Source organism: Lactuca virosa, chromosome 4 (genome assembly GCF_052849685.1).
Source record: "Lactuca virosa cultivar CGN04683 chromosome 4, Lactuca_virosa_CGN04683_v6, whole genome shotgun sequence".
NCBI lineage: Eukaryota > Viridiplantae > Streptophyta > Magnoliopsida > Asterales > Asteraceae > Lactuca > Lactuca virosa.
Genome location: NC_136429.1, coordinates 47,925,847 through 47,939,110, shown reverse-complemented (window position 1 = coordinate 47,939,110; position 13,264 = coordinate 47,925,847). Strand labels below are relative to the sequence as shown.

Here is a 13,264-nt window from a genome sequence, read left to right as displayed (position 1 = left end):
GTTAGCTGTTGACAGTTGAAATCAAACTGTAAAATTGATATTCATGTTATGCACTTATAATATATATATTTTTTCAAAAATATAATCATTATTAATTATATATTATTTTTCGTTTAATTTTAAAGAAGCTTTAATAGGAAGAAGAGATTTTCATTAGGGTGTATTGATGTATTGGTCTTACGGGGTGTTTGTGATTTGGGATTGCTTATTAAAATGCTTATTGACTTATTTGCTTTTCAAAAAGTCAATGAGTTTTAAAAAGTTTTTGGCAAACACATAAGTTATAATATTTTGAGTTAGCTTTCAAACCCATCTGACCTCACTGGAAAATTCAAATATTTCGATTTTTAGCAATTTTTACAAAACTGTTGCTCAATCAGCACCTTTTTGTGAATACTAGTTTTGTATTGCATGTTCAAAGATCTTATTCATCACTAAAAATCAAGGAAAAATTAACTTGAGCACTTAACATCATGTATTAAGAGGTAAAAAAAATATCTTGATTCAAAAGCCTTTGGAACATGTTGCAAAAATTCTCAAAGTAACATCAATAATTTTACCAAAATCACAAGAATCAAGTTTTCTCCATAATTGTTTGAGCCTTTAGGCATGTTTTTCGACATCAAAAATAAGAAAACAATTTTTCATTGTTATTAAATTGTTTGAAGTTGCATTCTAGAAATTTTCAGCTCAATATATATATTTTTTATTTTTACATGAAAATAATAATAAAATAGAGTGTTAAAGCATATAAAATACTTAAACTTGTAAATAAATTCTGGAAATATTTGTGGATGACCCTTTAAGTTAATAAACATCTCTCATAAAGTTTCATCGATTTTTGTTACTGTTTAGTATGGTTTTTAATTTTCTTTTTATTTAGCTCTAATAAATCATAAAACCACTTTAGGGAATGTGAAAATATTATTTCGTATTTTTCGCAGCTTGTACCTTATATTTAAGACTCCGAAAAATATTTTGGGAATTTTTGAAAATGTATATCTATTTTTCTTGAATTTTTGTGTTTATAATGGACTAAAAACAGGAAAAATAGTTTTACTCATCGAAAATTCATGAAAATTTACCAGAAACTCTTATAATATGTTAGGATGATAAATAAAATTTTTGATGATTTTTATCTTCTGTATGCTATTTTTCCTCTATTTTCCCAAGATTTAATACACTTAAATGTACAAAAATCAGAAAAATTGTGTTAAACTTTTTGAAAACACATATTAATATTTTTCCTAGATTATGTACACTGTAAAATAGTTACACAAAAATTACAAGAATATTTCATGATAATTTACTATTTTTCCATGATTTTATGATTATTCATGGAATTAAATGGTGAAAAATAGTTAGACAAATCAATAATTCAAGAAAATTTATCTTAAGGTGTTTGACTTCAATTAAAAATGAAATACAAAGTTTGGGAAAGTTTAGAACTAAATTGATTTCGTTTTGATTATTTAATCATTGGAACACCTCTAAAATGTTAAATATTAACATTTCAATAATGGAAATTTTCCACTTAAATTGTTATATAACAATTGATTCTTTGAAACTTAATTTCCACAGAAAAATGTTTGTAACTTATCAATATTAAATTTTGACACATTATTGGCATAATTCTATTGTAGTAGTAAGTATACTAGTATTAGATTTCAATTAGAGACTCATTAGTGTGTAACATCGTTGTAGGAAAACGATAGTGGTACGAGTGGAGCGTAGATCAAGGCATCATTTGCATCATCTCAATGTATTGTGAGTATTCACCACTCCCCTATTTTCGGTTTTTAAATGTTTTGGGGTGGAAAAGCATGTCCTAAACTATTTATGCTCATTGTATTTATTTGACTCGTATAAACTTGGTTGCTATATTTTGCATATTGTGAGTATTCACGCACTCCCCTATTTTCAGTTTTTATGTTTTGGGGTGGAAAAGCATGTCCCGAAAAACTATTATTTGAATGTTGTATTTAAATTGATTTGTATCAAACATGATTGCTATTTTATTGCTATGTCTCTCTATGTATGTCTATGCAACACGGAACATGAGAACTTATCGTACTAAGGCCCTTCCCTTATCTCTAACCATTAACTCTTTGAGCCAATGGTCATTATGGATAGCGCTATTAGGAATTGACAACTCCTCACTCGCCCTATTGCTGGAGTGCATGATACCATATTCATCTATGGAACGATAAGCATAGATCTTGATAGGGCTTCAGTCATAGGTTTGGTTGAGAACTCATTGTTTGCTCATACACATACAAACTCGTTACTCATTATAGCAATAAACTTGTTATTTATTATGGCAATAAACTCGTTTATCAATTATAGCAATCAACTTTGTTTCTCATTATAGCAATGAACTTTGTTTCTCATTATAGCAATGAATTCTATTTCTCATTACAACAACGAACTTTTACTACTGGAAACTTATATACATGTTTTAGCAATGAAATTGTTTGCTCATTGTAGCTACGAAATTGACTGCTCATTTTAGCAATGAAACTTGTTTACTCGTTTGAGTAACGAATTTTATCTTCCATGAGAATATGAACGTTGCATCTCATTTGGGCAACATACTTTATCTCTCATGATGACAAAGAACTTTGTTTTTTTGTACAAACTTATTTTCTCAATTTAACAATATACTTTTATTATTGGAAACTTTATCAAAACATTGATTTCAATTCATGGAACCAATATTATTTTGTTTTATCTGTGAGTACACACCAACTATTTTTATAGTTGACGCTCGTTTTACATGCTTTTTCAGGAATCATCAAGTAAGTGGCACTTAGGGACACATCACTTTTAGGAGCATTCGCATGTGTTGTATTTCAATTTACATTGTAATTTCTTTTAAAATTTGTTCAAACCCATTGTAAATTTGTAATGATTTTTAATACTATGGTTGGTGTTATCTTTTAACTTTTGCTATGAAACCCTTTATACTGCCACGCCTCGTGTTTCCGCTTTAGCGGGGTGTGACATAAGGTGTGGTGGAGTTTTTACCACTGACAAGCTTAGGTGGCAACTTTTATCGACGGTGAACACGCCCCCTCAACCCACTTTTTTTTGTTGGTGGAAAATCTCATTCACCGATGGAAAATATAAGGCAAAAATGCCCCCCCCTCTCTATTTACCATAAACACCACCCCTACCCTTTTACATTCAATGACAGTTAGTGAGGTGGAGGATGGTGGAGCTTAGGTGGAGTGTGGTGCCATCAGCACCACACCTTTTAGTCTAATTAATTAAGGAGTATATTTGAAAAGCTAGTTGTTAGCTGAAAAGCTAGCTGATAGCTGAAAAGTTAGCTGTTAGCGGAAGTGCTAGTTGATGTAAGTTAAATTGTATTACAGAAGGTGTCGTATTTATCTCTTTAAATCCTGAATTTTAATCATTTTTGTCATTTTTTTTTCTTTCTCGTTCTCTTATTTCATCACCTAATTCACTACTAAGTTTTGTTTAACCTCTGTTTCATCTCTCGTTCGAAGGATTTTACTAATCTCATAACAAGAAGCTTGGAAGAACAAACCATAAAGGGTAAATTATGTAGATGAAAAGAATTAATTTTGAATGTGGGTGTTATATGGTTGTTAAAATGCCAAATAAAGATTTTTGTAAAAATGCCAAATAGGAATTTTTGAACTGTAACATCATTATTTTTTTACTTTAAGTTTTTCCCGTATATTAGTTGATTAAAGATGATTTTTTTAGTTGTAAAAATACTTGATCAGGAACATCTATCTCTTCTATTTTTTTGAAACATCCTTATTTTAGATTTCTAGATGAATAGTTATATAAATGTGGGTATTGGTTGGAAAAGAACTAGAACTACATTTCAATTTAGGTATGATTTGGGTTGTATTTTTTTCCATTTGGGTTTGTATCTTCTCTTGCCGTAACTCTAATACATATATAAGTAAATCTGATCTATTCATCTTCCAAAATTCAAATGTTTCTCTTATGATCAATTTACAAGATTCATTTCTTGCATTTTTATTTCATATCTTTAATTAGCTGTTTTATAAACTTTGTTAAGGATGAAATCATCTTTCAATCTTGTTGCTAGGGTACTCATGATCCAGATTTGTTAGCTCTTATTTGTCCAGATCTAGAGATTCGTCACCTAATCGACTTATCAACTAACTAATTATGTTACTAGAGATTGTAATTCTCCGATTGAATTCCTTATCGAGTTTTGTCAAATGGAATTCGTGACTTGCAATGTATATGATTTCATTATTCCATTGTGACCAAAACCATAGACATATCTTCCTGCTGCCAATAAAGATTCAAATTTTTACTGAGTTTATCTATTTTTCAGGTACATAATGGAACGACCATGTTTCAGTGATCACGTGGAGGCAATCAAATTCATCTGTAAAGATTTTTTGGTTTGAGCTCTTCAAGAAACATATAGACAATCTAAAGATGAATCATAGAGTAAGTTCCACACTCCATAATCCAAATCATGCAACAAGTAAAAGATTGCTAGATTGAATGATATTGATATAATGAATTCATGTATATTATTTTAGGGTACATTTGTTTTGCAATATGATAAATTTGCATGAGTTTCACGCGTGTCATCAACTGAAAATTCTGGTTCAACTCAGGAACCTGGAATTGGTAACAAAGCAATAGAAGCAAACAACATGCATCTGTATTTCCCTTGTGGAATCATAATGGGAGCTCTTTCAAATTTGGGCATTTCTTGTGATGTTTCTGCAGATATTTCCAACCTCCCTGCTTGTAAGTTTAAACTGATTCTTACTCAATATTTATGCCATAAAGCTTGAAATCGAAGAACTTTTTTCATGACCTAATGATATTATAGTTTGCATACATTGATAAATAGGTTCATTTGTGATCCGGATAAAGGTGTAGCAAACACATATGTAACTGTAAGTAACTCTGCAACTGTTGTTTGTATGTTAGCTGTTGACAGTTGAAATCAAACTGTAAAATTGATATTCATGTTATGCACTTATAATATATATATTTTTTCAAAAATATAATCATTATTAATTATATATTATTTTTCGTTTAATTTTAAAGAAGCTTTAATAGGAAGAAGAGATTTTCATTAGGGTGTATTGATGTATTGGTCTTACGGGGTGTTTGTGATTTGGGATTGCTTATTAAAATGCTTATTGACTTATTTGCTTTTCAAAAAGTCAATGAGTTTTAAAAAGTTTTTGACAAACACAATAAGAACTTTGGGTTTTTGGCAAAAAGTTAATGACTTATTTGCTTTTCAAAAAGTCAATGAGTTTTGAAAACAACTTTTTACTCCCTTCAAATAAGTCATTGTTAACAAGGGGGTGTTTGGGATTGCTTATTTAACTCAATAAGAACTTTGGGTTTTTATCAGATCCAGTATAGGTCGTATGAAGGTATATTAATTATTTCAATGGTGTATGACATGCGAACCAAATTAAGAGTTGTTATTGTTGGGGACAAAATTATTATCTCAAAAGTGCATTGTTAGAATCTATAAACCTATTGAATGATATCTTGAGTTTTCTTGGTGAGGTTCATGTTAAAAGTACAAAGTGCCAAAATGAGATATATTTTCAAAGTACAATATGCAAACATTCGATCATTTTATTATCATGCTTTGTAATACAAAAAATAGTTATGATGGAATAGAATCACAAAAGGTCTAATGAAATCCAAATTGTTATAGTAACTTTTTGTATATATACACATCCAAGTTTTAACTTCTTTTATGTATGTCTAAGGGGATCTTTGGCAAAGCTTATTTAAAAAAACTTATGTCTTTTTGACTTATAATTTATTTGGAGGAAATAAGGAGTTTTTAATAAGTAAGTGTTAGGTTACTTATCATTTTTTGACTTATTAGAAGTTGCCAAGCAAGTTGTTTTTTACCAAACATTTTTTTTATTTATACCGATATCAAACCGGTAATAAGTCAAAAAGCTTCAATTTTTTAAGCTTTGCCCTAAGTTACATATTTGTATGCGAAGTATCAAGATCCAACAACACATAAAAAAAAAAAAAAAAAAAAAAAATCCACCATGCTGAGGATGGAAGTACACTAGTTTGACTTAAGGCCAGGGGTTTACTTGTATTGTATGAAATCAAAAACGGATAGCCGGTCATCGTTTCCTTTCATTTTGTCGACGATGGAGACCTGGTTCGTGGTAGTCGTGTCCCTCTGCGTCGCCGCCCTTATCAGATCCCTACTATTCCACCGGAGAAACGGTAAGAAGCTACCTCCTGGGCCGTCTTTCATTTCCTCCAACTTCTCACTGCTAACAAGGTCCCGCTTGGAGTTCGAAACGACCCTCATAAATCTCAAATCCAGGTATGGATCACTCATCACTCTTTATATCGGTTCTCGTCCTTCCATTTTCGTCGGCAGCCATTCTCTCGCCCACCAAGTTCTCATTCAAAAAGGCGCAGTCTTCTCCGATCGCCCTAAATCCTTCGCCATGATGAACATCTCCTCAGCCTCCTACGGCCCTACTTGGCGCCTCTTCCGACGCAATCTCGCCTCTGAGATTCTGCATCCCGCTCACATCAAGTCCTACTCGTGGGCTCGCAAGTGGGTCCTTCATATCCTCATCGGTCGTCTCCAGGAGCAGAAGGAGGTTGCAGGAATCCAGGTGGTTGATCATTTTCAATACGCCGTGTTTTGTTTGTTGGTCCTGATGTGCTTTGGAGAGAAGCTTGACGAGAATCAAATCAATGAAATCGCACGAGTACAGCGTGATATGCTGTTGAGAGTCGGGTCGGGTCGATTTACCGTGTTGACTATGCTCCCAAGATTGGGGAAGATATTGTTTAGAAACAGATGGAAAGAGTTCGAGCAATTACGCGAAGATAAAGAACAGGTGTTGATTCCGTTCATCAAATCTCGAATCGAAGCAAACAAATCTGGGTCTCAATTTCGAGACGAGCAAATCGTGGCGTACGTTGACACTCTGGTAAATCTACAGCTTCCCGAGGAAGAAGGTAACAATGAAAATGGTGGAAAGCTGACCCACAAGGAGATGGTGAGCATGTGTAGCGAGTTCCTTAACGCCGGCACAGACACCACCTCTACTGCTCTACAATGGATCATGGCGAATCTGGTGAAGTATCCTCACATTCAGAGCAAGCTTTACGATGAAATCATTTCAGTCGTCGGACCACCACCTCCACCGCCGCCGCCAGGTGCAGAACCGGAATCTGTTATAAACGAAGAGGAATTAAAGAAAATGCCATACCTGAAGGCGGTGGTTTTGGAAGCATTGAGGAGACACCCACCAGCACATTTCGTTCTTCCCCATAGGGTCACAAAGGAGGTAGAACTGCTAGGATTTACGATTCCAGAGGGTGCGAGCATTAATTTCATGGTGGCTGAGATGGGTCTGGATCCAAAGGTCTGGGAAGATCCCATGGAGTTCAAGCCAGAGAGGTTCATCAATGGTGATTTCGATATAACTGGAAGTAAAGGGATAAAGATGATGCCATTTGGTGCAGGAAGAAGGATATGTCCAGGGTTTGATTTGGCTCTGCTTCATTTGGAATATTTCGTTGCCAATTTGATTTGGTATTTCCATTGGAGTCCTCCCGATGGTTATCATGTTGATCTCTCTGAGAAGTTGGAGTTCACAGTCGTCATGAAGAACCCCCTGAGAACACAAATCTCTTCTAGAGTCTAGACAAAATGGCAATATGTCTAATTGTCTATAACGTACAGAATTACCTAAATAAGGAATGTATAAGTTCTCTTGTAATGCAAATCTATCTGATATTTATGTGATTCAACTACAATTATGTGACTCTATCTGTATATCTTGAAGTAGTCAATAAATCAACCCTACAATAAAATATAATTTCAAGAGTTGAAGATTCTCAAATTCATTCACCACCAATCAAAGGCATTTTCCACTAAAGACTTTTAAAGATGACAAAGGAACACAGGAACACCAAATTTTGGACAAATAGTCAAAAGCTCACAGGGTGAGTGAATATACGTAGGAGACAAGGTGAAGGAGTAGGTTTGTAGAATCATAGACAATGCAATTTTGGCCTCATTAGTTGCAAAATTGGATCCTACACAACTTCGAGGCCCCAAACCAAAGGGAATAAACATTGCAGGGTTGTTGTTAGTAGCTTTAGCAACTCCTTGAGAAAATCTCTCTGGTTTGAATAAATGAGCATCTTCTCCCCATATTTGAGTGTCGTGATGAACAAATAAAATAGGGAAATTAAGTCTTACATTGCCCGGAATTTTGAGTGCTCCCAAACTAACATCATGCTTTGATTTTCTTATAAGTAAAAGTACAGGAGGAAATAGTCTTAGGGTTTCGTTAATGATCATGGTTATCTGCAATCCGATTGAGAGAGAGAAGGTTCAAAACTCGAAAGTGTGAATTAGGGACAATTTGGAATGAATGCTTAATGTTAAATGGGAAACAATTAATTAAAATTACCATTTTCATTCTGGAAAGAACATCGGAATTAGGGTTCTTTTTGTCGAATAACTTAAAGCTCTCTTCCCTTGCTTTTTCTTGATAATCTGTATGAACTGCAAGAAGGAAAATCGACCATGCTAGCAATCCTGTTGTGGTCTCATGTCCCGCGATGTAAAAGTTCTTGAACTCATCGATTATATCTTGTATTGTAACTTTGTAGCCATGGTCAATGCTATGATTAGCCTTCATAAGCGATCCAAGAAAGTCAACACCAAAGTTATCTACTTCGCCACTTGCTTCCTTCTCTCTTCTCTTCACAATGTCCATGATAGATTCTCGCATCATATGATCAATTATTTTAGATTCCGCATCATCCTTTGTCCTAAAAAATGACAAATACAATATACATACGTTATTACAAAAGGAAAACCCTAAACGTAATTTTTAATGCAAAGATTGACGAATGCCAAAAGTTACTTGAAGATGGGAAGTCGTGTCTTGTATGCATTTCTAGCAATTATAGTGGTCAACTTCCTGACCATTTGAAAAATGTATTTCCCTTCAACGTAACTACTTCCGAAAGCTGTTCTAGAAATGATATCTGAAGATAACAACTTAAACTCTTCATAAACCTCTATCTCTTTTCCTTCGTATTGTTTCCACCTTTCTAGCATCATATCAACACTTGCAACCATTGTTGGTGTCATATCCTTCAAACACATTGCTTGATTAACTTACTAATTGCATATTAATAAGCTTATTGTACATGTTCGATACAAAATTATCGTTTTATTTATGTTTAAGATCGATGTTAGTGTCTTAGTGACTTACTTACCCTTAGACTATTGGCATGAAAAACATGGTTTGCGAGTTTTCTCATCTTTATCCATTTTTCACCACTTGATACCACAAGACCATCACCTAATAGTATCTTAAAATACCCTTCAACATCGTCTTTAGGAAAAGCTCCACTTTTGTCATTCATAACTTCTTTCAGAATCTCAAGATCCGTTATCACCAACTCGGGTTTTGGACCATTCCAACGCACAAAAGTATTGCCTAATTAAATTAACATAGAAGCAAGAAAATCATCTTAACCCTACAAATCATAAACAAAAACTATTATATTCATATATAGTACGTTTTATAACTTCTTGTTACCATATGTGTTGATCCATGAGAAGATGTGAGGTTGAACTTTTGGTCCAATATGGAGACCTAAACCTTCCATTGGTTTTCTGTCGGTGGATTTCTTGATGTTCATGATCTCTTTGGTGTTTCCATGCAAGAATCTGTAAGGAGGGCCATTGATTCCATGTGATCTCATCTTGCTTTGAATCCAAATTGGTTTCCACCATACTTTGTATAAGAACTTAATGAGGTAAGCACAACAGAGAGAAATTGAAAGAACAGTGAGTGAAAGAGAAACGGGTTTCATTTTTGTTGATTCAATTTATAAGAATCAAATGAAATTTGAGAGTGTAATTATAAGTTAGGAAGTTGATAAATTAAAAGAACACCATGGGTAATTATGGCTTTGTGTAAAACGAGTTTTCTCTCTTTTTCTCTCTCTCTCAGACATGTCACACTTATTGGATGATTTATTGTGTTAAAATATTATCCATATCTTGCTGTTTAGATTGAATTATTTTTAAAAGATATTGGTGGGCCTAATTATGATTACACAAATGTATTTACCAGAGGCGTGGTTAAATAGATTTAATAATTAATCATATTTTTTTATAATACAAACAACATAATTCGTCCAATCAAATATTATTTAGATATTAACCTTCTTACATCATTTTCTTCTCGCCCTATTGACCCAATTGAGTCATTAATTTAATAGAACGATATCATGTAATTAATTATACAGTTATAAAATATATTAATATATATCTTTTAGATTTTGGACAAGATCGTATAAACAAGTTGACATCATTTATGTAAGATTCATATAAAACGTTGCCTTTATATAAGTTAGACAAACAATTTTTTTTTTTATTACAGAAAACATGTATGAAAACAAGTATGACATTTTATAAGAATCTTTTACTTAGGATTAATCCAAACTAGATCTAGAAAAGAGTGTGTTTGATACCAATTGATTTGCCTGTGAGACAATTTTCTTTCTTTGGGAGTTATTCGCATACTTGGTTTCCAATTCTTTAAAATTATGAAGCATTATCATTTTTCTCGTCCATATCTTTTTAGCTATAGAAAAATCAATCATTTTCTTTATTCCGAAAGGTTCTGGAATATCAAATTAATTACAAATGAATTAACTAATGTTCAACCTATTTAATTAATTAAAACTAATTAATTAATTGCAAAATAACTTCCAATCAATTGATTAATTCATAATTAATTAACAATTTGTTTTCCCTAAATTCCTTATTACTTATTGTGCCATGATGCCAACTCAAAAGTACCATACATTAGAAATAATATTAATTAGTTAATGACATTGGACATTTAATCCAACATCTTATTTATTAACTACATAAAATTATGCATTCATAGGCTGGGAGCCGGTAGCTTTGTAACATCCAGTTTCGAGATTTTTTTTGATTTTAGAGTAATGGACTGTAATTTGATTGAATAAATGTCTTGGGCTTCAAAGGTAAAATGGGAATATGATATTTCAGAATTCTTGCATGAATTAATGAATTTAGGTCAGTATGTTTTAAGTCAAATGTATTTGGATAGAATTGCAAGGCTCGTTAATACCTTCACATACATATAAAGATCACCAAAAATGAAGCTGGAACGAAGAAGTTATGGTTGTTTGAAGTTGGATTTAGGAAGTTATGCCCTACGCCGAGCGTAGGACAGTCTCCTACACTAAGCGTAGGAAAGGAAATGTGGACAGGGACTTAATGATCTATGTTAGGCGTAGAATAGGCTACACCGAGCATAGCCACACTGGACCAAAACCCTAAATATAGGGTTGTGAGACATATTTAATGGCTCTAACTCCTTAGGATCCTCCCCATGCCCAGCCTCCACCGTCCCAAAACGTCCCCTTGAAACCCTAACCACATGTGAGTTTTGAGCCCTTGGAGTGACTTGTATGCTCTTTTGATGGAAGAAGGTGTTTGTAGAACCACGTAGGAGCTTCAAGTTGTATAGATATGGTATTTACAAGTCAACATCCATCCCTAAGAGGTATAAAGTTTTCATCTTGATGGTTCTTCATGCTATTTCTAATTTAGTTATCTGGTTTAATGCATTTTGTCCCCATAATCTTGGTCCATGTGAGTCGAGGTTATTCCATATCATTTGAATGTCATTTTATGATGTATTTGAGGTTATAGAGTCATAAAAATGAGAGATTTGACACTTTCATCCATCCATGCTTGAGTTCTTGAGCAAAAGTTGGATTTATGGACTTAAGGTTTGGTTTTGTACTCTTTCTAGCCATGCAAGTGGATAGAGTCAAAGATTTTATCCATTAAGATATCTATTTGATTCAGATATGAAAGTTTGAGGGGCTAGTTTTCTATATTAAGAGCTTAATATGAATTTTTGTTGTTAGGGGGCTATACTGAGCATAAATATCTCTATGTCGAGCGTAGCATGAAAATCCCTAGTTTTTCCACCTGGAGCTCTACGACGAGCGTAGAGCTAGTGCAATGCACTATGCCGAGTGTAGGTCAACTGAAGGTTGACCGTTAACTTTTGACCAATTTGACTTTTGGTCAACGGTGTTAGGATTTAGTCTTGGAGGGGCAAAATAGTATTTTGCCCAAAGAAGGACTAATTTGTTAGGAACCGGACCGGGTACACGCAACGAAAACACACTATCACACACACACAAACTCACGAAAATAAAGCAAGAAGAACACAAGGATTTTACGTGGTTCGGATTCGGTGCAAATCCTACGTCCACGGGCTGCAACTAGAGAATTTTATTAAAACTCACAAGATTACAATTGGCTTGACATTCTACACTTGATGTTCTCTCAAGTTTTTGCACACCAAATATGCAAAACATACATGCATATATATAGGTGAATGTTTGCCATGTGAAAACAGAAAGAGTTGTAACCAATTTAAAGTCTACCAACTTCAAGTTTGAACATGTTGAATGCACCACTTATTTTCCAACTTTCAGTTTGAATTTGATTCTTTTATTTCACATGCATAGCCACATGTTTTCAACCTTTCATATTTTACCTAACAATCTCCCACTTGAAAGTTTGAACAACATGGTCCGTCTCTGTCATCCAACTCCAGTAATCTTAAAACAACCAAGTCTTCCAAGCCTCCAGTTCCTAAGAACAAGCTAAACTTAGTCCCATTTCTCTAATTGCAGCCGCCCCTCATCTTCAAGTACTAGAAGGGCCAGTTGAAGCTCCCACTAGCTCCAACTCAGTCGTGGCTAATCCCACCACCGACTCATCCTCTGTCTCAACCGGTTTGGACACTCCACCAGATCCAGAGATACACCGAGGACCACTAACACTCTCCAAACTTTGCAAACTTCCAACAAGAGAGAATTTTCCAGTCTTAGTCTTCAAAACCCAACGGCTCTTTGTAACTGTACCCGGAACACACCCCGTGCTCCCACTGTCACAGAATCCCCTGAATGGTTTAGAATTTCCGACTCGTTCAGCTAACATCCCCTTGGCTCCAGAATTCATGTTTGCAAAATGAACTCTCTTAGCAGTAGATTTAGCGAACTAGATTTTGTTTTGCTTAATCGGGATGGTCATACTTCCCTCAGCAGGTACCTCAACCATATACAATGACCCACGCTTCATACCTTGAGCAATCACCGAATTACCATTGACCACCATCCATTTACCACC

At 34.0% G+C, this 13,264-nt stretch overlaps 1 protein-coding gene and 1 pseudogene across 1 annotated transcript; one reads left to right on the top strand and one right to left on the bottom strand.

The window, feature by feature from the left end:
* Positions 1-5,954: 5,954 nt before the first annotated feature.
* On the bottom strand, positions 5,955-10,014 carry LOC145103993 (cytochrome P450 CYP749A22-like). Its single transcript, XM_079041273.1, has 5 exons — positions 9,612-10,014; positions 9,286-9,509; positions 8,928-9,160; positions 8,469-8,832; positions 5,955-8,362 (listed from the first exon to the last, which is right to left on the bottom strand). Exons 1-5 carry the CDS (start codon positions 9,886-9,888, stop codon positions 7,934-7,936), a joined length of 1,527 nt encoding a protein of 508 aa, XP_078897399.1. The 5' UTR covers positions 9,889-10,014; the 3' UTR covers positions 5,955-7,933.
* Positions 6,085-7,814, top strand: LOC145103992 (cytochrome P450 89A2 pseudogene; annotated as a pseudogene).
* Positions 10,015-13,264: the final 3,250 nt, after the last annotated feature.

Coding starts and splice junctions, on each gene's coding strand:
- LOC145103993 (XM_079041273.1), bottom strand. CDS start 9,888: ATGAAACCCGTTTCTCTTTCACTCACTGTTCTTTCAATTTCTCTCTGT. Junction 9,510..9,611: donor CTCATGGATCAACACATATG/GTAACAAGAAGT, acceptor TAATTTAATTAG/GCAATACTTTTGTGCGTTGG. Junction 8,833..8,927: donor ACACGACTTCCCATCTTCAA/GTAACTTTTGGC, acceptor GTCATTTTTTAG/GACAAAGGATGATGCGGAAT.